Source organism: Lynx canadensis, chromosome B3, assembly GCF_007474595.2.
Source record: "Lynx canadensis isolate LIC74 chromosome B3, mLynCan4.pri.v2, whole genome shotgun sequence".
In the NCBI taxonomy this organism is placed as follows: domain Eukaryota; kingdom Metazoa; phylum Chordata; class Mammalia; order Carnivora; family Felidae; genus Lynx; species Lynx canadensis.
In genome coordinates this window covers 5067230-5094798 of record NC_044308.2, presented here as the reverse complement: position 1 = coordinate 5094798, position 27569 = coordinate 5067230, and the positions used below count along the sequence as shown (strand labels likewise).

The following is a 27569-nucleotide window of genomic DNA, read 5'->3' as shown; positions in this document are numbered from 1 at the left end:
TATCTACATAAACACTTCTAGTTTTCTACGACTATTTGAAGGAAACTGGACCAGAAGTACCACAATAGCAGGAGGAGATTACTATCACGAGGCTGAAAAGGACAGGATGTCTCTACAACGGGGCTTGACTTACTCAAGATGAGTCTCTTCAGTCTAGTCACATCATGATAGGTATAGAACAGCAGGCAGTGAGATATTTCCCCATCTCTCCCCGCTCTGCCCGATTCCTGGTAGTAACCCTCCACGGATTTAGGGAGAGACGCGTGGATCACAAATCGCACGTCGGGTTTGTCAATCCCCATTCCGAATGCTATTGTTGCACAGATAACCTGATGGGAGAGCAAAAGCCTGTTAGACTCATAACAGACTTAAAGACACATTTTAATCACAGATGCCTCTAAAAGCTCTATCCTCTATTTTACTTTAAAATGCACTCTATATGGGGCGCCTGGGTGGCGCAGTCGGTTAAGCGTCCGACTTCAGCCGGGTCACGATCTCGCGGTCCGGGAGTTCGAGCCCCGCGTCAGGCTCTGGGCTGATGGCTCGGAGCCTGGAGCCTGTTTCCGATTCTGTGTCTCCCTCTCTCTCTGCCCCTCCCCCGTTCATGCTCTGTCTCTCTCTGTCCCAAGGATAAATAAATGTTGAAAAAAAAAATAAAATAAAATGCACTCTATACAACTATCTAGTTTCTTTTTCTTTTTCTCTTTTTCTTTCCCTTCCTTCCTTCCTTCCTTCCTTCCTTCCTTCCTTCCTTCCTTCCTTCCTTCCTTCCTTCTTTTTTCTCCTATCGGTAGAAAATCATTTATTCCAAGAGAAACTGAGATAATAAGGACTGGAGACAGGAGAGCATGAGACAAATACATGAGTGGAGAAACAGGTGAGGGTGAGGGTATGTGTGTGGGTACCTTTAGGGTAAAAAATAAGTACTTCTGTTCTTACGGGAAGTGATTTCCTATCTTACTTGTATATCAAAATCAACATAAATATACTAGCCAATGTTCAGAAGGATTCTGTATCATCTTAAGGACTAAAGAGAAGCACAATATAAATTTTTAAAAATCCCGCTGGGTAAAGTGACCCCAGTCATCTTGACTGCTCTGGGGTTTGCAAGGAACAGACATTTAAGCATCGCTGCTCATTGCGGTCATCAGCGTTGTCTTCTACTTGGGGGTGGGGTATTTTCTACCCAAGTCAGCACTCTTCTCCGCTGGGACGCTAAACACACGTCCGAAGGACTCCAGGAAAATGGCACAGCTGGGTTCAGGTACTGTTTCACGATGTGCTTTTTTCTTCAACTTTGACAGTAGTGAATGCGCTAAATGTCTTGATAGAGAAGGTCACATTTGGGAATATTCTTGGGATCAGTAAGACTTTGGACAATAAGCTTTCCCCTCAATGCTCCTCGATAAATTACTTCAACCACATCTATGAAGTCTTGCTTGGTTTTGTTTTGTTTTGTTTTTTTTTTAAATTTTTCAACGTTTATTTATTTTTGGGACAGAGAGAGAGCATGAACGGGGGAGGGGCAGAGAGAGAGAGGGAGACACAGAATCGGAAACAGGCTCCAGGCTCTGAGCCATCAGCCCAGAGCCCGACGCGGGGCTCGAACTCCCGGACCGCGAGATCGTGACCTGGCTGAAGTCGGACGCTTAACCGACTGCGCCACCCAGGCGCCCCTAGTCTTGCTTGGTTTTGAAACTTCCCACAAACTTAGTGTGATCAGGAGACCCCTAATTCACTTTCATGTCCTGCCCATCGAAGAAGAACACAGTAGATGGAATATAACTGATGTCAAAACAGTGCGTGTAAACGGGAGTTCGGTCCACATCTACCAGACACATGGCAGCCATTCTACTCAGGTCAGAAGACGTCTTAGAAGGATATATCATCTGGCTGCAGACAGACAGGATCCTCATCTCTCCCAAACCTGAGAACCAACGCCTTCTCTGCAGTACTTTTTATTGCTTGGTCTACTTCTTTTTTGCTAGTTAGCTTGGGCAACAGGAAGCTCACCTCGACATGATCCAAATATTTATCCTCACCGTCACTCTTTATTTGTGCAAGGCACCTCCTTCTCTTCCACTCGAGGACTGTCCTCAACCCCGACCACTTCTCCAAAAGGCTGGTACTCTGGCAGTTCCCTTCTTCTACACCAAAAGCAGCGACCCTAACTCAAAGTAACCCAGGGGTTGGTTACTGCCTCCCAACTCTGGCAGACCACTTAAAAAAATATATAACAACAATCTAGTTTCTTAAGTTGGTCCCATTATTTTGCATGACTAAGTGAGATCTTCATATTGATAATTTGCAATTACTACTGAGACCCAAAAAGGTAAAGAGAGGCTCGTGTGGTGGGGTGGCAGGCACTTTCTCATGGATTTGGTATTGTCACGTAAGGGGCCAGACTCAAGAGCAGTCAGTAACCTCCAAACGTGCTGCCGCATCTAGTTCTTTTATGTTTTTTTTTTTTAATTTTAATTTTTTTTAATGTTTATTTTTGAGAGCGACAGAAAAGCGGGGGAGGGGCAGAGATGGAGGGAGACACAGAATCCGAAGCAGGCTCCAGGCTCTAAGCTGACAGCACAGAGCCCAATGCGGGGCTCCAACCCACGAGCCGTGAGATCCTGACCTGAGCTGAAGTCAGATGCTTACCCAATTGAACCACCCAGGTGCCTCTCTCTTATGTTTTTGATATGGAGGTATGAGGGGTACTGCCCACACAGCCATAGCACTGAGGTCATGGTCATGATCGGGTCGCTCAGGAGCTCCAGGGTGATGACCACTGCTAGTGCCTCTGATGCTTCAGGAACCGTGGCAATGTCACCTGTGCCCGTGTTTACCATCTGTTTTTCCCTAGTGGGAGCAGCTGATCAATCACACACCAGCTTCTTTTCCTCAACAGCTGATTTCAAAGTAAAAACTTGTGAAATTTTTATTGGAACTCACATGGGTAAAAGTCTGACAGTTGCTTATATTAGGGGGGAAAAAAAAGACTGGAGACCATGCATCGTGGCTGATGCAAATTACTTAGGAAAACCAAGGTGACAGTTGAACTTCAGGAGCTTCATAAATTGATTTTTAGTAAAAAAACCATTTTCAAGAATAACCATGGCAGTTGCAAATTTAGGGCTTATTAACCCAAAAACATTACATCTCCAGGCAAAATTATATTATACAAATAAAGCTGCGAGACCAGTATTTCAAAAGCAACCAAACTACCTGGTAGCCAGACTGAGGCTGATGACATGATTTCGGTCACTGGGCACCAGGGAGAGGAACGGCACGCGGTGGAGTAGGCTGATAGCAAACGGGCGTGTTTGTCCACACTGGTGACGGCTGCGGCCTGAACTACAGGCTAGTCGTCCCCCCAGATTTATGGCACTTTTATCGAAGGAAATGTCCTTGGAGAGAGAAAGTCTGCCGGAGCCTCTAGTGGCTGAGAGCAGGTGGGGAGGCTGTGCAGAGTGGGGTGGCAGCCCACAGGCCCACAGGGCATGGCCTGCGGCGGTCCCACAAGTAGGGGGGCTCCCAAGGGCAAGTCTCCCAAGGTCAAGGTCTCCTGAGGTCGAGGGGTGGGCCAGGGGCAGTCTGCAGGCTCCCAGGGAGGTGACCCTGAAGCCAACTTCCCCTGAAAGCCTTTAGCCTTGTCACTGGGAAAACTGGCTTAGTCGAGCTGTTACTTCCTTCTTTATTTCTGTGTTGCTCTTAAAACGCCAGACTATAATAATTTCTTTGTGAAGAAAAACAATGAAGTTTTTATTCTATCTTACAAATCTAACAAGATCAAGGTTGTCCAGTGACTGTATTATTATACCTGGATGGTAAGGATTAGCTAGTCTGAAAACAAACAAAAACTCACCAATATTTTAAAACCATATTTTTGATCAAAGTGTTTTATGTACATATATACAAATATGTTATCTGTATGCATGTGTACTGTGGAATATTTATACTATACGTAGAGATTTAAAGAACTTGAAAATATTTGGCTTTTTTCTCATCTATTTTTCTTTTTTTTTTTTTTTTTTAATTTTTTTTTCAACGTTTATTTATTTTTGGGACAGAGAGAGACAGAGCATGAACGGGGGAGGGGCAGAGAGAGAGGGAGACACAGCATCGGAAACAGGCTCCAGGCTCTGAGCCATCAGCCCAGAGCCCGACGCGGGGCTCGAACTCACGGACCGCGAGATCGTGACCTGGCTGAAGTCGGACGCTTAACCGACTGCGCCACCCAGGCGCCCCTCTCATCTATTTTTCTATTCAATTTTCTTTTCTTTTTTTTTTTAATTAAAAAAAATGTTTATTTACTTTTGAGAGAGAGAGTGAGTGTGAGTGAGCAAGGGAGGGGCAGAGAGAGGGAGACAGAGAATCCCAAGCAGGCTCCAGGCTCTGAGCTGTCAGCACACAGCCCGATGTGGGGCTCAAACCCACAAACTGTGAGATCATGACCTGAGCTGGAGTCAGATGCTTAACTGACTGAGCCACCCAGGTGTCCTTCAATTTTCTTTTTTATGGTTGCAATCTCACACTTCTGGATTCTATTTGTCCCTACGTTTTTCCATCGTTGACATTTGAACATTTTCAAATCATTATGAAATTCTTCACAAACCATTTTCAATGTCAGGAATGCTCTATAATGTACTCAGGACATTTAGGCTGTTTATATAACACTATCATACAGTTAACAACATTGCAATAATCTTGTATGGTGAGAAGTGGTAAGTACAATTGTCAAATCACTGTGCTGAACTGAAAGTAATATAATATTGTCTGTCAGCTATCCTTCAATTAAAAAACAACAAAAAAAATGTAAAAAAACAGCCATGTAAATTCCATGCCCATATTTCAGATCTGAGGCTCTTGTACAGTCTACAGTATTTTTTTCCAGAAAGGCTCTCAGGAGCACTGTAGGAAATTGCCTCTTACAGCATCGACCCCAACAGTTGATAGAAGTCTGCTAATACTAGAGGTGAAAATGGTCGCTCACTGTTTTTAAATTTGGACTTAATAATTAGCAAAGTTGCACTTTGGAATACATTTGTGCTTAGACTTTGCTGGCTCCTTTTTTCATTTTTTATTAAAAAAAATTTAAGTTTATTTATTGAGAGAGTGCGTGTGTGAGTGAGGGAGGGGCAGAGAGAGAGAGAGGAAGGAGAGAGAGAATCCCAAGCAGGCTCCTCACTGTCAGTACAGAGCCGGATGCAGGGCTCGAACCTGGGAATCATGAGATCGTGATTTGAGCCGAAATCAAGAGTCGGATGCTTACCTGACTGAGCCACCAAAGCACCCTCAGCTCCTTTTCGATGTCTCTTGATAGCGTGGGGTAATTTAGTATTTGAGATTCATGTCTTTATCAAAGTTTTACACGCTCTATGGGATGTTGTATTTGCTGAAGACATTATTTCCCCAGTTTGCTGTTGCCTTTAATTTTGCTCACCAACACACAAGTGTTTAGGTATTTAGGTTTTTAATCATTTCTATCAATTCCTTCCTTTTGAGCTCTTTTTAAGCTCAGGTTCTCTTCCAGCCAGGGCTCCTACATTTAAAAATACCAATAGCTTTACTTACCTGTGATTTTGATAGGAGGATCCAAAACAATCCCTCCCAGCAGGTAAGTGGTACCTCTGGTTGGATCACCCTCCTTTTTAAATTTTTCAGTGCCTTCCTTGCCACACGCTATTTTTACACATTTTCCAGGTGAATTCTGGATTTCTGTGTCACTGATGTGTCTGTGATGTACTGCAAAGCCAGTGTTCATGTGTTTTCCTTTTCTTGCCAAGTTCCTTCGGTTATTTAAACTGGGATATTCTTCCAGGCAAACTTTAGAAAAAGTTTATCAAAGGAATAAAAAAAAAAAAAAAAACCCACTGGAATTTTGCTGAAATATACAAGTTAGGGAGGACTGGCATCTGTGATTACTTCACTGACGATAAGGCAGTGATCCACTTTCTGGACTTCACAATTTGAAAGTGCCCTTCTGTTGTGTTCAACACACATGACAATGAGCTGGCTGTGAAATTCTTCAGTCCCAGGCTTCCCTTCTCTGATTCTGAAGACCGCGTGTCCTGCTTCTGTTATTTAGTGAAACAGTCTCAGGTCTGTCTGGTTTCTGTAGTGTATCTTATTTCTTTATCTTGGTGAACGTAATTTCTTTTAGCTCTTTGTTAATCCAACAAAGCGGTGAACTATGTCTACCTTTACCTTTCCCCCCAGTGACACGGAAATAAAGCTTTTAAATTTGTTAAATATTTCTTATGTACTCATTTAGAACACATCTGCCTGTTGTATCTGTATCCCAACTATCCTGATTTCCTTCTTGGACACACTGATTATTCTTAGGCAGATGCCCTGACACCAACAAATACCATTTTCCTTTTTTCCCCTAATTTTAATCTGTTTTCTTTCCTTCACATTTTCAAGTTATTCGCTACCTCATTGATGCAAATGTCTGCATTGATCTGAACCATTTGTGTCCTGATACATAATTCTATTTGTTTTGCCTTTTGTGCATTTTCTTATCTGGATAAATTTCATTTTTATTTGTGCCTTCATCTCAGCCTGTAATCTTCCTATGGTAGAGTGCTTCTGGTTCATATAAGTCAAGTCTTCTGACATCTTTCCAAGGACACTAGGCTAATATACTCTAAGATTTCTTCTGTTTTCCGTTAGAAAATACTTTTGAGAGATGCTTTTCCTCTAAATCTTCAGGGTAATTTCCCTTTTTGTGACCTGAAAACTTCATAGGCTAAAAAAGTTATTTAGTTGTTTTCCTCAAAGTCATCGATGTTACTGAGAAAGATCTATCCAAGGCCGGCACCTGCTGCTATAGGAGATGCCTAGAGTGTTCTTAGTTGTCTTCCTCTTGATCCACTTGGGTGATAAATCTGTCATCTCAGAAATCTCAACACCATTAGTTATTATGGAAATGCAAATTAAAATCACAATGAGATGCCACTTCACATCCCATAGGATGGATACAGTAAAAAAGACAATAATGGGTAATAATAAGAAGGCAGAGACACTGGAACCTCACACGTTGCTGCTCAAAGTGTAAAATTCTGTAGCTGCTTTGGAAACAGTTTGGTAGTTCCTCAAAAAGCTAAACGTAGAGTTACCTTATGACTAAGCAATTCCATTCCTAGGTACCCACCCAAGAGAACTGAAAATGTGTTCACACAAAAACACGTACACAGACGTTCACAGAAGCATTACATTATGTGCCAATAGCCAAAAAGTGGGTGCAACCAAATGTCTACCAACTGATGGATGGATGACAAACTGGGCTATATCCCTACCATGGAAGCTACCTGGCCACAAAAGAAATAATGTATGGATACATGCTGCAATGTGGATAAATCTTAAAAACATTATGCTAAATAAATCAGTCACAAAAGAACACATACTGTATGATTTCACTCACGTGAAATGTCCAGAACAGGAAAACCTATAGAGACAGACTAGCAGTGGTTAGGTTAGTGGTTGCCAGGGTCTGGGGGGTTGGTGGAATGGGGAGTGGCTGCTAATGGGTATGGAGTTTATTTTGGGGATGATGAAATACTCTGGAATTAGACAGTGGTGGTGGTTGCACAACCTTGTGAATATACTAAAAACCACTGACTTGTAAACTCTGAAAGGGCAAATTATAGCTTAATAAAAAAAAAAATTTTTTTATTTAAGAAAAAGCAATTTTGGAAGTCTCAAAAAGATGTTTTTAAATTTCAGTCTTCTTTTGATGTTTATGGTATTTATTTATTTTTTTATTTAGTTATGTTTATTTATTTTGAAAGAGAGAGGGAAAGAGAGCATGAGCAGGGGGAGGGGCAGAGAGAGAGACAGGCAGAGAATCCCAAACAGGCTCCACATTGTCAGCAAGGAGCCCGATGTGGGGCTCGACCTCACAAACCATGAGATCATGACCCGAGCTGAGATCAAGAGCTGGATGCTTAACCGACTGAGCTGCCCGGGCGCCCCGATGTTTACTGTCTTTAAAGTAAAAACAATTTTCATCCTGTGTGTGCACGTTTGCTCGTGTCCTATAAAAGATCATTTCCTTGATTTGTTTATGACAGAAAATGTTACCTGGCAACCATCCTGATTAATCCACTTGTGCTGTACTTCATCCCTGGCAGAATCGCTGAGGCCGGCGTGATAAGCAAGAGCAGCGAGACCATCCTTCTGTAAAGTGTCAGCCATTGTGTCGCATTCTCGCCTGGAGAGGCAGTAGATGATCCCAGAGTCATCTGCCGAGAAACCAAAACAGAGCTTTTATCGTAAATAACAACAGAATTTTCATTGTGTTCGTAGAAATATGTGCACCACGAGCAGACCTCCAGGGTATTGCTAGAGTAGAGGGTGGTCACAGACGTAGAGTGATTCAAGCGACGAATTCACACGCACTGGAGAAGACAGGATGGGACCTTCCGTTCTGCCCCCAGATGACTCCTTAGGTGGGCCTGGAGGAAGCCCGGGCTCTGTTTCACACTGGCCATGCAGCGGGAAGGCACCCTTCCACGAACATTGTGGAAAGCATGAGGCAATGTGCATCAGCCTTAGAAATGCTTCTGCCTTTTGACCCCGTTCCTTCTATGAAACTCATCTAGGAAATAAAGGGGTACCACGGCTTCTGCCAAAAGTTTTGTTTCTACTTTTGAAAATTAGAAAAACTTCAATGGCCACCAATAGGGGATTAATTAAGAAAGGATATCATGAAAAAAACTATACCGTAATTATTAAGTGGTTTCTAAGTTTTCTGAAGAACCCTGACGATGTTCAAGGTACAGAGCGGGTTAAGGGTAGAAAAAGTGCACACACAGTACGCTAATGGAAAGAAACACACACAAACAACTGCTGGAGGGAAGTAAACCCCAGATGGTCCCGGTGACTTGTCTTGAGGTGACTCTTGTCTTTTGCTTCTTTCTTTTTGTTGCTTTCTTGGTTTCTTCAAGGAGCACATATTCTATGTGTCATTTTGAAAACCACAAAATGAGAGGCGTTAAAGAAAAAGCCCTCTCTCCGTGGCAGAGCCAAAGGTGCAGACAAAAACGTGCTATCTATATTTGCCACCCGGGACAAGGGGGTCTGGAAGGGAAATCACAGACGACTTCTTGGTCCACCTCTCTGCACGGTCTGATTTGCTCAAACAAACACGTACACTAATTTTAAAAACACGAACTAGAGGTGGTCACCAAGAACAATTCTCTCTGGGAAAGGAGCAGGGGGGTACGTGGAAAACTACCACGAGTTTCGCAATCTCTCATCTTAGGTAACAGAACTCCGAGGCAGACCCTCGGGAGAAGCCCCTAACACAGAGACTGCTAGAATCTGTACCGACAGGGGCCAGAGGAGAGACGCCGAAAACACGAACTATAGCACGGGTGTGTGTGGGGGGTCATCTCATATACTTCTTCTTAGGGTTTATTGTTATCAAACCAAATGGGATTTTACAATTTCCAGCAGTGAGGCAGTTGTGATTTGCTGTTCTATAAATAGCTAGTTAGTGCTACTGTCATGGGAAAAGCGATGTTTAACATGCACACACACATTCTATCGTGGTACCAATACCACAATATTTACTTATTACTTCTAGACATAATTCGTCACATGTACTCACGTGGGTGATGCTTTCTGATCCACTCTAAGCAATCAAATGCCACCTTTTTGGGTTTTTTCGGTAACACGTAGTATTTCAGATTATGTCTGTTAAAGCTCATGCTAAACCTAGAAGCCCCAAAGAGAAAATTTTGTTATTAAGAGAAAATATAGTTTTACTCACTTTTATACATCAAACACTGATTTTCCACAATGTGAACCTAATGATCAAGCCACCTGAAGCGGATGATGGTCCCTGGCAGCTTGCATTACATGACACTCGAGGGGAAGTCAGGTTAAGTGTTTGCGGAGGGAACGGTGATAGGGAACAAATGTCTGTGGGACGAGATGACAAGGAATCAGGAGGGCTGTGGAAGATAACACGTAGAGAGGACAGGTGAGTCAGGAGCCCGGTCCCTAAGACGAGGTCAATTATAAGCAGAGGTGGATAAAACTGAAAAATCACAGAGAAAACACACACTTTAGGCCGCCAATGTTCCCAAAATTTGATGGCGGACATAAAGAGCTGATTGCAGGGCAGCAGCGGGAGCCAAAGCCCTCCGGATCACGGATCGCTGCCCTGTGCTCTGCGCCCCAAAGGGCATGGGCTGATTCTGACACACATGTGCCCCCTTTCTCTGCTGGCTCACCTGCCTCCTCCCTCCTGCTTCCTCAGGGGGCTTTTCTCCATTCTCTCTGCTCTTGTATCTCAGGTCCTTCTGCCAATTCTTCCCCTTTGTCTGTGAATATGTTCTAGGGCCACCAATACCCCCAACAGCAGAAGCTTCTCTTGTCCCTGCGCTCCCCTGCGGGTGGCACCTCACCTCTGCCTTGCCCGCCAGTGGCAAATTTCTCAGAAGACACTCACGCCCCCAACCAACTGACCACACATCCAATTTCAATTCTCGTCACCTCCATTCTGGCTTTTGCCATTACCATGCTACTAAGATTGTTTTATCTAAGCTTTTAAATTTTATTTTTTTATTTTTGAGAGACAGAGTGACACAAAGTGAGAGTGGAGGAGGGGCAGAAAGAGGGAGACACAGAATCCGAAGCAGCTCCAGGCTCTGAGCTGTCAGCACAGAGCCCGACGCGGGGCTTGAACCCACAAACCGTGAGATCATGACCTGAGCTGAAGTCGGATGCTTAACTGACTGAGCCACCCAGGCACCCCCCGTATCTAAGCTTTTATTTTTTATTTATTTATTTTTTTAACTTTTATTTATTTTTGAGACAGAGAGAGACAGAGCATGAACTGGGGAGGAGCAGAGAGAGAGGGAGACACAGAATCCGAAACAGGCTCCAGGCTCCGAGCTGTCAGCACAGAGCCCGACGCGGGGCTCGAACTCACGGACCGTGAGATCATGACCTAAGCTGAAGTCGGACGCCCAAGCGACCAAGCCACCCAGCGGCCCCTAAACTTTTAAAACTAAAGAAAGGTGAGGGGATTGTTACAGGGTCCCGGGCCCTGCAGGGACTCCCCCACTAACCCAGGCTCCAAAGGATCAACTTCTTTGGTTTTAGGACGAACGAATGACTTCCATGTGGGGGGGCAGCCGCGTTCCTGACGGGACGGCCCTGCAGGTAAGACGGCCAGGGAGCAGTGGGGCTGCCTGCAGGGGGTGCGCTGGTCTCCGTTCAGACCTCACTCTCCGGCCCCTCTGTCACTCCGTGTCGTCGGCATCGTCCCTGAAAGCCTCCACTGGCACCGACCGTTTCAGGTCCACGGGCTTGCTCCCTCCCCGCTGAGCCCTCGAGTTTCTCTGTCTCCTTCTCTGCTTCCTACGCTTGCTCCTGCAGTGGGGGCCTCTTCCCTCCTCCCCACATCGCCTTCTTTAAGCAGCACTGAGCGTCGGCCCTACCGGCCCCGACTCAGGCTTCTCCTCACACTTCTAAACCGCCGTCCAACTTCTTTCTCAACCAGTGGTCTGAAACAGGGGTACGCGTACCCCAACTTCACAAAGATCTTCTAAAGGTACATCAGCAAAGACAACAACCGCAAACGAGTCAGTTTGCGGGTCCTCCATTTGCACGTGGACTGTCTCCCGAGAAGACTGATCTGAGGACACTCCTGTGGCCGAGACACCCTGCGCGTTACCCCGGCCCCGCCTGCCCCCTTTACGCGGCCGTCCTCTCACTTTGTAAAAACCGACCAACCAACCAACCAACCCTGCTCTTCACCTGTCCTGAACTTCACGGCCGCACACTGGTCTGGCGGTAAAAACCTCCAGGACACCACACGGAGCAAACTGAATGTAGTACGGGTGTGTAGGTGAAATTTTCTTTAATCAAAGTACCAGAAACCCTTGGTAGGGCTTCATGTCTTGTGAGGGCTTTCCATATTTGTGTTGGGAGTAAAGCGTAGCGCCCTTGGCTGCTGTCACAGGATGCAGCACTCTGGGAGCCTTGCAAGACTGCTGCTAACCGGCACTTTGAACCTGCCTCTTAGGCTGTTCACGTGCACAGAGCACGGAGTCCTCCCTTCTAGTGCTTGAAATGGCCAAAGAACGGGTGGGTAGTGGATCACAGCGGGGGCGGGGTGGAGGCAGGAGGCAAAAGACTGCCTCATCCATGGACTGTTTTGATCGTTCTCAGTCAATTATTTATAATCACTGCCACAGCAAAGGAAACCACAGTCTTGATAAAATGATGGCATAAAAAGAACGGCCCGGGAGTACCAATGATGTAGATCATGCTAAAACTTATTTGAGTTACTCTGGGCGCAGGCTGGGAATGGTGCAGGAGCCCCCCCACCAGCATGACGCTGACATCATGACTACCGTCAGGAAGTGTCTTGTTACCTACACTGTAACCTGTAACTGCACAACAATGGTTATGTATTTAAAAAAAAAAAAAAGGAGCTCGGGGTCAAAAAAGAGACAAGAGAAAGTAGAGGTGGAGTCAGAACCCACTTATGCTGCCGGTGGGGATGTTTGGAAAAGCCTGGCAGTTCTTCAAAAGGTGAAAATCAGGGATACCGTACACCTGGGCAATTCTACTCCTGGGTACAGACCCAAGAGAAATGAAAACAGGGCCACACAAAAACCTGTATGTGAACAGAGTGATCGGTAATAGCCCCAAATGGAAACACCACCAGTATTCACCAACAGATGAAGAAAATGTGCCGTACCCAGACAAAAAACAATATTACTCAACAATAAACTCTGAAAACATTGTGCTAAGTAAAAGAAACCACTCGCAAAAGACCACAGATCACATGATTCCATTTATATGAGATATCCCCAAATAGACAGGTCTATAAACAGAAGGTGGGTTAGTGGTTGCCATGGGCTGAGGGGGCTGTGAGGGGGAGACGGGTGAGTACTAATGGACGTGGGTTTTTGTGCAGGGTGATGAAAACGTTCTAAAATTGATTGTGGTCATGGCTGCACAACTCTGAGTATACTAAAAACCACTCAATTGTGCACTTTAAATGGGAGAGTTGTATGATACATGGACTACCTCTCAATAAAGCAGTGATCAGAAACTGGCACGTAATCTGAAAAAGTTTTTTTTTTTTTTTTTTAAATTTTTTTTTCCAACGTTTATTTATTTTTGGGACAGAGAGAGACAGAGCATGAACGGGGGAGGGGCAGAGAGAGAGGGAGACACAGAATCGGAAACAGGCTCCAGGCTCTGAGCCATCAGCCCAGAGCCCGACGCGGGGCTCGAACTCACGGACCGCGAGATCGTGACCTGGCTGAAGTCGGACGCTTAACCGACTGCGCCACCCAGGCGCCCCTGAAAAAGTTTTAAAACCTGTGACGTAATTGAAAAAAACTTAGAAATGTTTAACTAATTAACTTAGTCAAATTACTAAAAGTAATAAAGTGACATGAGATTAGGAAATAAAGTTGCAGACCTCAAACTCAAAACCAAAACAAGAATCTCTACTGCAAAAGGACTGCCCAAGTCCAGCACATGGGCCACTTGACTAAATGCAGCAGGTGCACCATGTGCTCCGATGAAAATGTTAACAGTCTCCTCGAGTTTGTCTTATTGGCCTGTTGGAAAATGGGATGTTTGGAATTTCCAAATATTCAGTTAGAGACCATTCCCATCAACTAAAGAATACGTAAGTGAATGTGGAATGCCCACACAACAGATCATTCAGCCATAAAAAGGAACGAAGTCCTGATACATGTGGCAACACGGATGAGCCTTGACAACACCGCTCGGGGGAGATGATGGACACGCGAGATGGGAAGAATGGGAAGTGACTGCTGATGAGTGCTAGCTTCCTTTTTTGGGGTGACGGAAATGTTCTACACTTAGATAGGGGGGGTGGTTGCACACCTCTGTGAAAATACCAAAACCCTACTACATTCTAACCTTTAAATGGGTGAATTTTATGATGTGTCAATTATCTATTTTTATTTTCTAAGTAGGCTCTGCTCAATGTGGGGCTCAAACTCATGACCTGGAGGACAGAGGGTCACATACTCCACCAACTGAGCCAGCCAGGCACCCTGACTGTATCTCAATAAAGATTTTACTTTTTTTAAAAAAAGCTTGAGATTCCATTGTATCTTCACTGAGGGAGTACTGATATCAACTGACATTAACATGGTAACTATGATTAGGTCCAGGGTATCAAACTCCTGTCATTTTAAGTGATGTGTCGGGAAATGGAATCAATTTGTGCTCAAGCTCTAGTTGCTTTTGAAGCTGAGATAGTTGTCATGGGAATGTGCACTAAATAGTTCATGTGAACTGAGAAACAAAGACAGACTCTTCCCTTTAAATAAATGGAAATAACTTTAATGCAGGTGATTGGTTTGGCAATGGACACTGGCTTGGCCAATTACGTTCCAGAGTCATGTCCCGGTATCTGAAAGAGCTAACTGGCAGCCACAAAGTTCTGACAAGGCTGTTATTTAAAAGTGTATCATACAATAAAAACACACGTCAAAATGTATTAGAAAAGGCCTACTGAAACTAACAGCGTTTTGATTTCCCCAACTCTTCTGAATATACTGGATACAAGACTCATTTAAGTGAAGGAGGAACAAGAACATGCAATGGTCATTAGATAAATCTTGGTAAAACTTTTTTATAGTATGTTTCCCAGAAAAAGTAAAGTGAGTAATGATCTGACTTATTTTGCCAGTCAGAGAGTTTACAGGTCTTTGCTTCTCACAAAATTTAAAGGACCTAGTTGAGTTGTCAGCTGACAGATCATAAAAAATAATTTTTGATGACAGATCATTATGTAATTTTGGCATATACGTCAGAAAAAACTCAAATAATTGAGTGTCGCTGCTAAAATAAAATGCTTTCCATTCCCATCTACAAGTTTATGTGAGTAACAGTTCTCACTGCTTACATCTACGAAAACAAGAAATATGGACGGAGTCGATTCATCCACAGATGTATCAGCTAATTGAAAAAATGTCTATTCTGATCAGTTATATATAATCATTATAATAATTCAATCTGGAAGAAAATTTTAGTATGGGAAATTTAAAAGCAACTTTTCATTTATATACATATATTTGTATACATATTTTTCTTATAGGTATGATAAACAAGATTTCATTCAGAAAAATATATCACCTTAGGATAAAAATCTGTGAGGAAAGCTGAAGAGAAATATGAATTCAAAGAGGAAGAGGAAAGATGTAAAATATCTGTTAAAGATATTTTTAAAGACGTGTAAAATTAAACATTTTAATGTGTTTTGTGAGTGAAAGTAGGTATAAAATTGCTATTATATTTATATTCTACTGGATACATTTAAAAGGGCTAGGTAACAATTTTATAGAAAAATGTTATTTACGATAGACCTCATTCTCTTTATTTAAAACTCGTGTTAAAACATTTTTGGTGTCTGGTTAGAAATATACAAGGGGTACAGTTTTCCAATTCTTTCAGGAAGCACATTATGACCAGAGAAAGTATGAAGACTGAGGACGTGGCCATCTCCACTACCCCTTGAACACCCCCCACACCACAGATCTAAAAATCACATTCACCACCCATCCCATCCCTCCACCCCCTCTCCTGCATGTCCGTGGTCAATGGTACCAGAAACTAACATAAACTTCCACTGTTCACTTTTCTTACGCCACTGGTTGCCAGTCTTACGGATGCAACTGTGTTTTCCCTTGACCCTGTCCCCTCCGTGCTCTTCCCGTTTCCACCACCGTCCCCTCTCTCCTAGAACGCTACGGTGGGGTTCCTATGGGTCATCCTGCCTCTGATCTCTTGTTCCTCTGTTCCATCTTCTGTTCCACTGCCAGGGTCATCGTTCTACCATCAGATTCAGGTCACCACTTCCCAGGTCGAGCTGTCCACAGGATAAAGTCCACACGCTTCAGCATCACAAAACGCCAAGGCCCCCCCACGATATGGGATCAAGCCTCCTTCCCGGGGTTGGCCCTTCTCTGGGTTGCTCCACTTATCCTACAGATTATTCACCGCTCCTTGGATCTGATCTGGACTCTGATGCCAGGAACTTCAGCCCTGAATTCTCACTCTCCACCTGTTAAAATGTCACCACTTCACACCCAGTAGGATGGGTATCATTGAAAAGACACATGGTGACATGGATGGGGAAGGGGAGGGTGGGGGGAAACTGCACCTCCCCCCCCCCCCACACACACTGAAGTTAATGTAACGTGGTGCAGCCGCTTTGGAAAACGATCTGGCAGCTCTTCAAAAAGTAAAACAAAGAGTTACCATGTGACCCAACGATTCCCTGCTTGATATACGTCCAAGAGAAATGGAAGCGCGTGTCCGCGCAACAGCTCAGACACAGACGCTCGTAACAGTTTTCCTAAGAGCCAAGACGTGGAAACAGCCCAAATATCCACCACGTGATAAATGAATACGTAAGATGTAGAGTACCCATACGCTGGAACATTTTTTTGTCAATAAAAAAGAATGAAGTACTGATATACGCTACAACACGGATGGACCTTGAAAACATTACACTTAAGTGAAAGAGGCCAGTCACAAGAGGCCATGTTTTGTAAAATTCTATGTATATGAAATGTCCAGCAGAGGCAAAAACCTATAAATACACAAAGCAGATTAGTGGTTGTCTAGGGCTGGGGAGATGGGAGAAAGTGGGAACTGACTGCTGATGGGTATGGAGTTTCTTTCAAGGGAGACAAAAATGTTCTAAAATTAGACAGCGGTCGGGATGCACAACCCTGTGTGTAAACTAAAAAAAATCATAGAAATGCTTGCTTTAAATAGGTGAATTTCAAGGTATGTAAACTATATCTCACTACAGCTGCTTACAAAAAAGACTACTCATCCTACAAAGCCCTCCTCCTTTATATGAAACCCTATCTGACCCCCGCCTCATTAACAAGGAGTTGTTATTCTGGGTTATCATCAATCTTGCCTTCCTGAGTTCCTGCAGTCATAATTTACATCTCTAATTACCACTTACTATACTCTGCAATTTATTAGAAAGTATTTCAAGGGCTCTAAAACCAGATTGTTTGGGTTGAAGTCTCTTCACTCCCACAGTTGTGAGGCATATGACCTTGTTTAAATTATTTAATTTCCATGTGCCTCAGTTTCCTCATCCACAAAGTGAGGAAAACAGGAGAACTTACCTCAAAGGCCTTTTGTGTGGGTAAATGAGTCAATACACATAAAATGTCAAGAACAGTAACTGGCACGTTGTATAGGCTACATATGTGACTATTAGCTGTTATTATTGTTGTATTCTAATATTATTGTTGTATCTACTGTCCATACATGGCTGTCTCTCTTCTCTTTCTCAGTTTATATTTTAAGGTCCTAAGGAAAAGGAATAAAGTCTATTTTATTATCCACCCTTGTATTTCCCAAAGAGGAAGAAGATTACCACAGACTAGCAGCAGGAGAAGAGCATGGGCGCCATGACCCCACCTCTGGGGACACCTGCCTTCAGCAGGGCCGTGACGCAGCAGCAGTTGGGTAAATTTAATCCAAACAAGGGGCCTACTGGCAAAAAAGATCAGGAAAAAATGTACCAGAAAGTGTTTGTTAAAAATCTTTTACTTCCACTAAGAGATTTAAACCCTCCCAAATATAGAAGTACCAAATATATTAAGGAATCAACAGACTTGCCCAAATTTTCATATTTTACCCACATTTACCAAAATTCCTCCATATGTTCCATTTATTCATTCTTACTGAGTGCCAATTATGCACAGGGCACCACATGCTAGACTCAGGAAATGTACAATCTATTGCTTTTCTAGGCTGATCTCCCCACAAAACTAGGAAAAGATATTAAAGGTGTCTGTCTCTAAATACATATGTGCAATGTTTATTCAAACAAAAATGACAAATTCTATACCTACAAAAAGTTACTCAAAAAGTGAATTGAATTTATACAATTTTAGTTACATGGGTTTAGCAATTAATATTACTAGCCTAGAAGAACGGTAGGCTGTATCTGGTATAAATTGATGGAAAAAAAGCTAAAAACATTTGCCTATTAAAAAAAAAAAAAAGCTTTCACAGATAAATGTAGTACTTAAAGAAGCAAATCTCTAGCATGTAAGTTATTCACTAGAACCTGAAGTATGACACCTAAAATAATGTAATGCATATCAATTACGGACGCAAAATCTCCCCGTCCCGCAAATTCAACACAAACATCCTTCCCGCAAGTGAGATTAAATGAAAACCTTCCATTCCAAATTTGTGACTTCACACACAAAATTTGGAGGACTCTAAGATCTGTGTGCTCAAGAATGCCAGTTTAATCTGCAAAGGTCCTTACAGCTCTCTTCCTCTCCTGACCCCTCACACCCTCCACATGGCCTTTCGGTTCTTCTCATAACCTGAGAAATGCTGCTTTTACTGATGGCAGTGTTGACAGAGCCAGCTTACTGTCTTTATTTCCAAAGGAACAAAAGAGGTGCTTTTAAATATTCACCCCAATATACTAGTCATTCCTTCATGCATTCCTCAAACTCAAAGCACCCACCAGTAAGTTAGAAGGGAAAAATATTTTAACCTTGGCACACAACAGCTGTTAAGTAAATACTTGCTGAGTGAATGAGCCTATCAGAGAATGCACCTGTCCACAAACTCACACAGAGGTAAGAAACGATACAGTACAACCTATATATGTGGAGATAATGTTTACAGTGGTTTCCATTACCAGTGATTATGGATTTGGTGGCCAAAAGAAGCACTTTGCTGTTGAGATGAAAACAAAGTATAAACGTTGTCATATACACAGTTTCTGGACTGTTTTCAACATCCTGGGACTTCAGGAAAACGACAAAGCAGGGTCATCCGATTATTTCCTGATGTATACTCTAGAATACGTAGGAGCCGAAATTAGATAAATCAAAGATAATTCGCTACCAGGATGATAACAGGTCCCATAAATTATTAACAGGTACAGTACATACTTTGTCCCTATTTCCAAAATAGGTATTTAGGATAATTTTAATTTCAGTAAGTAAAGAAAAGCCCGAGGGCCTTGGTTCCCAAATTGTGCTGAGCGCTGGAATCACTTGGGGATTTTTAAAAACATAAAGGCTCCCAGCCCCCAAATTCTGATCTAATTGACATCGAGTGCAATCTGTGCACCAGGATTTTAAAGCTCGGTACGTGATTCTCATGTGCAGCACTGTGGGAACCAATGCCCCAGGGTTTTTAAATTCATGACTTCCAGCAACTTACACCTGAGGCTGGAGAATCTTCAGCTGAGTGAGGATGTCCTTCTGTACCCTGGGGTTAGCTGTGGCAGTAAGGGCCATCACTGGAACAGAGGGAAACTTCTGGCGAAGCATATTCATTCTTTTATAATCTTGGCGAAAATCATGCCCCCACTAGTTGGAAAGAAAATACTGCTTTTCAGACTATTTGCATCTTTCTTACATAAACAGCAAACGCTGCTCACTGTATTAAGAACCACCTTATTCTTCAGCGAGATAGAATAATTCACTGTTCCCTTCTCTATTCTGCAAATATACAGACCATTGGCAGTACATATTTACTGATATTTCAAGATATAAAAGCCGGTGTTTACCTGACTGACACAGTGTGCTTCATCAATCACGAAACGTGCCAAGAGCTTCCTCTCATACAGGTTCTCCAGAGTGGAAATCAGTCTATTACTCGCACACACCTAGACCAGAAGTATATGCATTAGAGATGTGAAAACATTACACACCACATCACCTTAAAGACTTTGCTGTCTTCAAGCTCCACTACAACTGAAGCTGTATTACAACAACCTCCACATAAATGAGCACTTAACTTCAATGTACCAAGAGAATTAGCAGGAGTAATGGAAACTTGCAAATGAGACCTTCTAGCATATTCACTACATTTAGCAAGCACTGAGGTTCACCACACGTTTACACTGGTAACAGGGTTACAGATGTATATTGCAGGCATACACGTTGTCTGGGGACACATGCACACATGCACATATGGACCTGTGACAGGGCCTAGAAGCAGTGACCTCCCAGTAGCCATGACCACATCTGGCATCCATGTCTTGACAAGCATCTGACTTGTCTTTTGTCTTAAGTTCCTGGGTGGTTCAGTTGGTTACGTGTCTAACTTTTTTTTTTTTTAAAGTTCATTTACTTGAGAGAGCAAGAAAGCGGGGGAGGGGCAGAGAGAGAGGGAAAGAGAGAATCCCAAGCAGGCTTCGAGATGTCAAGGCAGAGCCCGACTGGGGCTCGATCCCATGAACCCAACCATGAGATCGTGACCCGAGCCAAAATCAAGAGTAGATCCTCAACCGACTGAGCCACCCAGGAGCCACTCCCTTCTAAATTCTCAAGTGACAAGAGCACTAGGAGCGTTTTTTGTTTTCTGGAGGCAACTCTGGGTGGGCTCCTAGATGGCTTCTGCGTAGGAGCTGGTCATCAGAAAGATCAGGCCATGATCAGAAACTTGGAATTTTCAGTAGCACCCCCATCCTCTAGAGAGGAGAGAGGGGCTGGAAATGGAGTTAATAACTGGTCATGCCTACATGAGGAGGCTGCCATGAAGTCCCAATAGCGCAGGGTTCGACCAGCCTCCAGGTTGGTGAACACGTCTGCCAACGTGGGACGGTCACACATTCCCAACTCCCTGGAGACAGAAGCTCCTGTGCTGAGGACCTTCTCAGTCCCCGCCCTGTGGACCTTTCATCGGACTGTTCATCTGCAGCCTTTAGCATATGCTTTAACAAACTGGTAAACGTGTTTCCCTGAGTTCTGTGGGCCACTCTAGCACATTAATCCAACCTGAGGAGGGAGTCACGGGAACCTCCGATTTGTTAGCCAAACTGGACAGAAACTGTGGGTAACCTGGGGACCTTCTACTTGCAATTGGCATCTGAAGAAGGGTGGGAACCATCTTGTGGAGCCGATCCCTTAACTTGTGGTATCTGACACTGTCCGTGTAGACCACGTCAGAATTGAGTTAAACTGCAGGACACCCTGCTGGGGTCACAGAGAGCTCGGTGTGAGGAAAAACCTCTACACATTTGGTCACCAGGAGTGACATACTCTATGTGATGGTAAAGGAGGAAGACACAGGAGGGAAACTGGGTGTTTCCCTACTCAGGGCGGAGAACCAGATTGTTTTCCTAACACAGCTCTAGTATCATATTTTAAAATAATGACATCAATACAAACCTTCTCAGGAGTAACATACAGGAGTTTTATGATTGGATCTTTTTTTGATAATTGCAGGTAAATACTTGTAGCTTCCGAGTCAGTCTTATCACCTGTCAGATAAGTAGCTGGAATCTAAGTATAAAAGTAGTAAACAATTTATATTTTATACATTAATCTGACTTAAGCATATATTTATCCTTCAGTTTCATAAATATTTCACAAGTCACATAGCAAACCTGTCAAAAGGGGAGACAGTCTCAATATAATTAAATAATTGGCACATATTTAAAAAGAAAACTTTTCTTAGCATAAGTCAAAATATTCCCATTGTTTACTTCCTTCTCTCTTTTTTTTCTATTTTCTTTACTGCTGTTACTTTTCCTATCTGTAAATATGAACTCAGTACCCCGGAGATTCCCATCCCAATGTACGGCTCTTGTTGGCGTAGGTAAAGGCATCACCAGCATTTTCCCACACAAGGACACTGGAAGGGCCACAGGAAGCATCACAGATGGCTGCACGGTGGTGACTGGCACGGCACAAAGACATTCTTGGGAAGAAAAATCAAACCAGTGGTCTCGAGGGGTGGCGGCTCATAACCTCGAAAATATGTGGGATTCGGGAGGATGCATTCATATACTTCCTCAACCACAGCCAAGAGGAGGAGGGTCACGCGGGTGGGGCGCTCACGTGATGCATTTTAAAGTATTAAGGGACCAGCCAGTATGCTTATCTCGCAGGAATAAAAGAAAGCCTTACATTTAGTATAAGAAATTCACATCAGCAAAACACAGGTTAAACGTTCTTGCTAAAGTACATTTTTCTAGACTCAACTACAGAAGGTTATCTCCTTAGAATTTTCAAAGACTCGCTCACATGCGGAACTGCTGATTGATTCTTATAATCCAGGAACTACTTAATAAAAAAGGTGTTACCCAGAGTACTGACATATAACTATTTCCATGTTTTTATGGGTATTTTTTTAGTTATAATTGGTAGTGTTTCAACTTACATCCAAGGAAGTCAGCTTTTGGACCTGATCAACGATAAGTGATCTCAGGGGAGAAATGACAATGGTGACCCCAGGAGAAACACAGGCAGGGAGCTGGTAACACAAACTTTTACCACCTCCTGAAAGGACAAAACAAACAAACAAAACCTATCAGGTTCTATCTTGAGAGCATGAAGGCAAAAGTTAAAAAGTAAATCACAGAGTAATATTTAAAAGTAATTAACAGGACACCAAGTGATAGTCCCCATGGTGCCAACAGTTTGCCATATTAGAATGAGTCAAAATATTTAGACAATTTAAGTGTGTGAAAATTATCAGGACACCTTATGTAGGTACACGTGAAGCCAAAAGCAGGGATCAGGGCAGGAAACTGAAATGCAAGACAATTGCTTTAAAAGTCTACTTGAGAAATCCAAATGCAGTACAAGGGGTACTCTATCACAGTATTAGGGTGAAAATAATTATTTTAGATAATATTCAATTTTTAAAGAGTTAAAACGTGATAAAATATACAACACTAAAGACCATGGTGAACATGGTTTAATATTTCTCTGATGATCCAGAAAGCGCTTTCAGGATCTCAGTTTTTTAAATCACTAGTAAGAACCTTTCAACGCTTAAAATCTGAGCTTTTATTTGCTGTACTCTTTTATCGATAAGGATATTCCCAATCTTCCTCTGAGATCAAAGAAGGGTAGAACTACGCTTGTGTGTGCCAGCAGAAGATGAAGAGAAACAAATTCTGAGATGCGTCCCCATCTCTCTGTGTAGCTCCAGTTCAAAATGGTGAGACAATCAGTACACATTTAAGGATAACTAAAACGATTAGTCTCTGATTTTCAACCTCTCCCATTCGCTAATGGTAGAAGCCCATGCCAGGCGGTTTCTCGGCCTTCGACTGTTTTTGTTTGTTTGTTTGTTTAGAACTATCCACCACATTCCCCTCTTTTGCACGTGGAGTGAGTACATTTCATTCTGGTGTATATGTGTAAATGTCAAGAAAAGATCCGGAAGCTGAGTTCTCGTTTCTATTCTGCCACTTTACAGGCTGTCTGACTTAGACGTGCATCCAACCTCTCCGCGCCTCAACGTCATCACCTGCAAAATGTACTACATCGGCGGTTTTTTTGGTTTTTGTTTTTGTCTGTTTTGTCTAAGAGAAACCTTATCTGGAATCTTTATCTGCATAAATCAAGAGGTTGAAATTGGGATGGGAAGACCCTTAAAAAGGCCCCCCAAACCCTAAAGAGGACCATGAAAAGCCCTGAAACCATGGGACTGGATCACTGTCAGGGTCCTTTCCAGCTTCAGTTCTGAAATACCAAACAAGTCAAAGCATGAGACAGAGTGAACAAGTTAATGAGATAAGAAATGCTGATTATTAAATCAGTGTCGTCTAAATTTTAAAACCAGTTTGAAAAAAACTCCAAAGCTCAGTCAACATAATTTTTATAACGATGGCTATAACTAACTACTAAAAGTCACAGACGAGCTGAGTAAAAGGCAGAGGGAAGTCTACATCTAAGTCCGCAACTCCGATTCCTGTGCTTCTTACCCAGACCTCATCTTTAATATTCTTACTTGGACACGACGGAAAGTCCTAGATCTCTTCAACACTGAGGCCAAGGAAGAACCACGCTAAATGCTTTTCATTTAATCCCCAGGACATTCTGTGAAGTAGGTAGTTTCCTATCACCCCTGCCACACACTCGAGGAAACTGGGGCTGGGGGTGAAGTGCCTCGCTCAAGGTCACATGGCGAATAAGTGGCAGAGCTGAGCGTTAAGGCCAGGCCATCACTCCACAGCTGACGGTCTCGACCACCCTTCAACACCAGACTGTACTGGATAAAGTGCCAGAGATGGTCGAGGTCTCTGGTGGTAATTTTTTTTATTCATGTTCCAGACTAATTTAGACCAAAGAGAGAGAGAGAGAGAGAGAGAGAGAGAGCAAGAGGGCGAGAGAGAGAAATTCCCCAAGAAAAATTCTAGATCAATTCAACACAAGCAGCCTTGACGTGAACATCTTGAAAGGTCTAAATGTTATCGCGTCAACAGAGGACGGAAGTAATGCTCTTTCTCACGACGGCATGGGAGGTTCAGAGGTCCCTTAATGACAGAAATATCGTGTGGGTGTTCATTTTACTTCTATTAAAGGGTTTTCATTTAACATCTGCCAATGGACTCCTGCCAATTTACATCTAAAAATACCTACCAGTGGGCATTAAGATAAAACAGTCTTCACCCAGCAGCGCAGCATTGATCGCCTCTAGCTGATTAGTTCTAAAATTATGCAGGCCAAATTTTTTATGAAAAATCTTCATCATTTCTTTTGTATGAGGAAAACTAAGACTTTGGAAACGCTCACGCTTCAGATTTCCGGATGCTAAATTTTGCGCCGACTTGTCTGAGAAAATAATCGATGTTAAGAAAAATCAGTGCACTATTGTTAACAAGTCAGTTTTAGCATTTACCCTTTGCCGCGTAATCCAAGGCATACATTTCCCTGCAGCACGTCGTTCTTTAACCATTTATCAGGGTTTCATCCCCACCAAATGTTAAAGCCACCAGAGACGTCCTGAGGGTCAAATTCAGCCTTTTTCTTGGTTTTTCGGTAGCACCTACCACTGTTGCATTTATTCCCTGCTTCCTGCTCTTCTGACCTTCGAGGCAACCATGGGTTTTCTATTTTAATTCTCTTCCCTGGCTCCACTTCCTCCACCTGCCCCTTAACTGTGGGAGTCTTTGCAGACCCTTGGGACTGGGCTCTTCAGCCATCCTTTCCTAGAATCTTCCAAGCCCTCTGATCTTCAACATCACCTGTGTGCACAGAATGCCCAGATCTCTTCCGTAAGGCCCCGCTGACGCCCTCCTAAGCTCCAGCCCTGCGCGCATCTCCAAAAGTCTGCAAGACATTTCTACCCGAACGACTTACCAACACTTGAAGCTCAACAAGTCTTAAAATAGCCCCCCTCGGCTTTCCTCCCAATCTGCTCTGCCTCCCGACTCCCCTGCTCTGCTAATGGTGTCACAGATTCCCCAGTCGCCGGGTCTGAAACCTCGGAGTCATCTCAGCCTCTCCTGGTTCTTCTGCTACCGTGTGTCTCACGTCCGCCCCCCTGCTTGGCACAGAGGACAAGGGGTGCTCACGCCAGCTGGGGCAGCCTCTCTAATCCCAACACTCGACTGTCTCAACGATAATTGCGAGCATCAAGTATGACACATTCTAACATGATATAAAAATAAATCCATTAATGGTTATTTTATTTTTTTTATTTTATTTATTTTTTTTTTAATTTTTTTTCAACGTTTATTTATTTTTGGGACAGAGACAGAGCATGAACGGGGGAGGGGCAGAGAGAGAGGGAGACACAGAATCGGAAACAGGCTCCAGGCTCTGAGCCATCAGCCCAGAGCCTGATGCGGGGCTCGAACTCACGGACCGCGAGATCGTGACCTGAGCTGAAGTCGGATGCTTAACCGACTGCGCCACCCAGGCGCCCCCATTAATGGTTATTTTAAAGGTCAACGGCATAACTATGAGAACGACCTCCATGGTGTTAAGTCAGCGATGGCAAAAACAGGGAAGGCTGTACTTTATCAAACCTTACACATATAAACTTGTTCCGGTTAAAACACACTTTGTGGCAACTTTATACGGTTGACGTAAGGTTTTAAAATTAATTTTGGCTTCTCTCTGCAGCCTTTACAGTGGCTAACTGCACTCCTCCCAAAACTTCTCCTGCTAAACTGGGAGCTCCGAGAGGACAGGAATGACCTGTTCTTCACCTCTTACCAGAACCTGACACCGAACATGGCACGGAATGGCTCTCAATACATATTTGTTGAATGAATTAAAAGGATTTTAGGCCCAAAGAAAGAATTTGACTTAAGGAATTTCTGACTTCGTGTCTTTCTTAGATTGCCCTGCATTTTAATATTTTAAGACAGAAGACATGTTTCTCTACTTTATAAATTGATCAGTTCTCATCATCAGAGTTCTAAAAATACACAATTACATTTTTAACATATAAATTCAGCTTTGCTTTTACTCATCCCTTAAATCATTAAAAACTTGGCCCTTATGAGCTTTATTGTTTTAGGGACCAAAAGATGTTAATTTAAAGGCAAGGCACATTTGTAATGACTTTAGAGCTTTACTACAATAGGTTATAATTACGCGTTGTATAAGACTACAGCTGCCGCAGAGACAAAGGAGCAACCTGCTTCTGAAACAGTGATTTGTAATTCATATTATCAGCAGAAATGTGCATAGAGACAATGTACTTTTCAGGCAAGGACGATGTGCTATCATTTTTCTTACACAATTCCGATTTTGGACAGTTATGTTTTCATATAAAATATAAGCATCAATTTATTTTAAACTTACCAGTGTAATTCTGAATTGACTCTGAGTTTTTAATTTGAGCAGCAGATGCCAATGGAAGACAGTTTGTCTTGGCTGAAGAAATTCTTTCTGATACTGGTTTAACTGGCCGACCTTCCTTAATAGGTTGATAGGCAGCTGTGGAAGATTTGCTGGCTGCTAAATTATGCATTATATTTTCCCAGTCATCATCATCATCAAAGTCATCTATGTCAAAATTATCAACATCACAGGAAGCCTGGATTTCTCTTTCTAAGTCATTTAGTGAAGCAGTGTGTTTATTCTGATCTTTCACAGCCGTGCTCGTGAGAACATTTCCCGGGAAATAAGAGCTTTCATTTCTTTTTTCTATCCTTGGTGTTTCAGCCCAGTTGCTACTTACAAAGGACTTCTGTAAATGGGGACTGAATAACGGTCTTTCAAAGGGATTCTTCGTGGGGGCTGAGAATCCTGTCTTTCCTGGGGTAGTGGCCAGGACACATTCCCCAGCAGCGTTGGAATTTGAGGGAAGGTGTGGAAAATGTAACTCCTTAACAAAAACACAACTTCCTGTAGGACAGGAATCACTGTTTGAAAATGCTTCCGAAGAGGAAAGAGACGCCATGTCCTCCGGGGGGCCACCAAGTGCCTCGGGCCAGCACCTCCACACTGAACCAAGAACACGGGCACCGCTTGTATTTGAGTCGGCGTCGGCCAGGAGCTTCCTTCTGAAGAGAAAACACAACACCACATTCGATGGTAATAGTCTACCACGGTAGGCCGCACAAGTATATCCATCCCAAATTGTGGCAAATTGTTAGTTTCCATCCCAAATTGTGGCAAAACAGAGTCTCTTTTTCTCAATCTCCAAAGGGGCAGTTTGAAAACAACAAATAAATTTATAAATAAGTAAGTTTAAAGCACAAAACAGAGTGACCAGTATCCTATTCAATTTCCCAGCCAGAATGCCTGGAAATTCTGCCCCGTGTGTTTCTGACTTACGTTGGTGGGAGGCAATCAGAT

General features: G+C 43.1%; 1 protein-coding gene and 1 pseudogene across 5 annotated transcripts in view; both read right to left on the bottom strand.

Moving 5' to 3' along the window:
- The window catches only part of BLM (BLM RecQ like helicase), an 89951-nt gene that overhangs the window by 23457 nt on the left and 38925 nt on the right, over window positions 1-27569 (bottom strand). For all 5 annotated transcript variants that reach the window (XM_030317327.1, XM_030317329.1, XM_030317330.1 and 2 more), the window contains 9 exons: window positions 26571-27274; window positions 24396-24587; window positions 22183-22301; window positions 21189-21302; window positions 19583-19681; window positions 19234-19382; window positions 9611-9717; window positions 8080-8240; window positions 134-329 (listed from right to left, as the gene is read on the bottom strand). In XM_030317327.1, coding sequence (XP_030173187.1) covers window positions 134-329; window positions 8080-8240; window positions 9611-9717; window positions 19234-19382; window positions 19583-19681; window positions 21189-21302; window positions 22183-22301; window positions 24396-24587; window positions 26571-27274 — 1841 coding nt within the window. The remainder of the gene's footprint in view (window positions 1-133; window positions 330-8079; window positions 8241-9610; window positions 9718-19233; window positions 19383-19582; window positions 19682-21188; window positions 21303-22182; window positions 22302-24395; window positions 24588-26570; window positions 27275-27569) is intronic.
- LOC115517142 lies at window positions 742-2172 on the bottom strand (annotated as a pseudogene).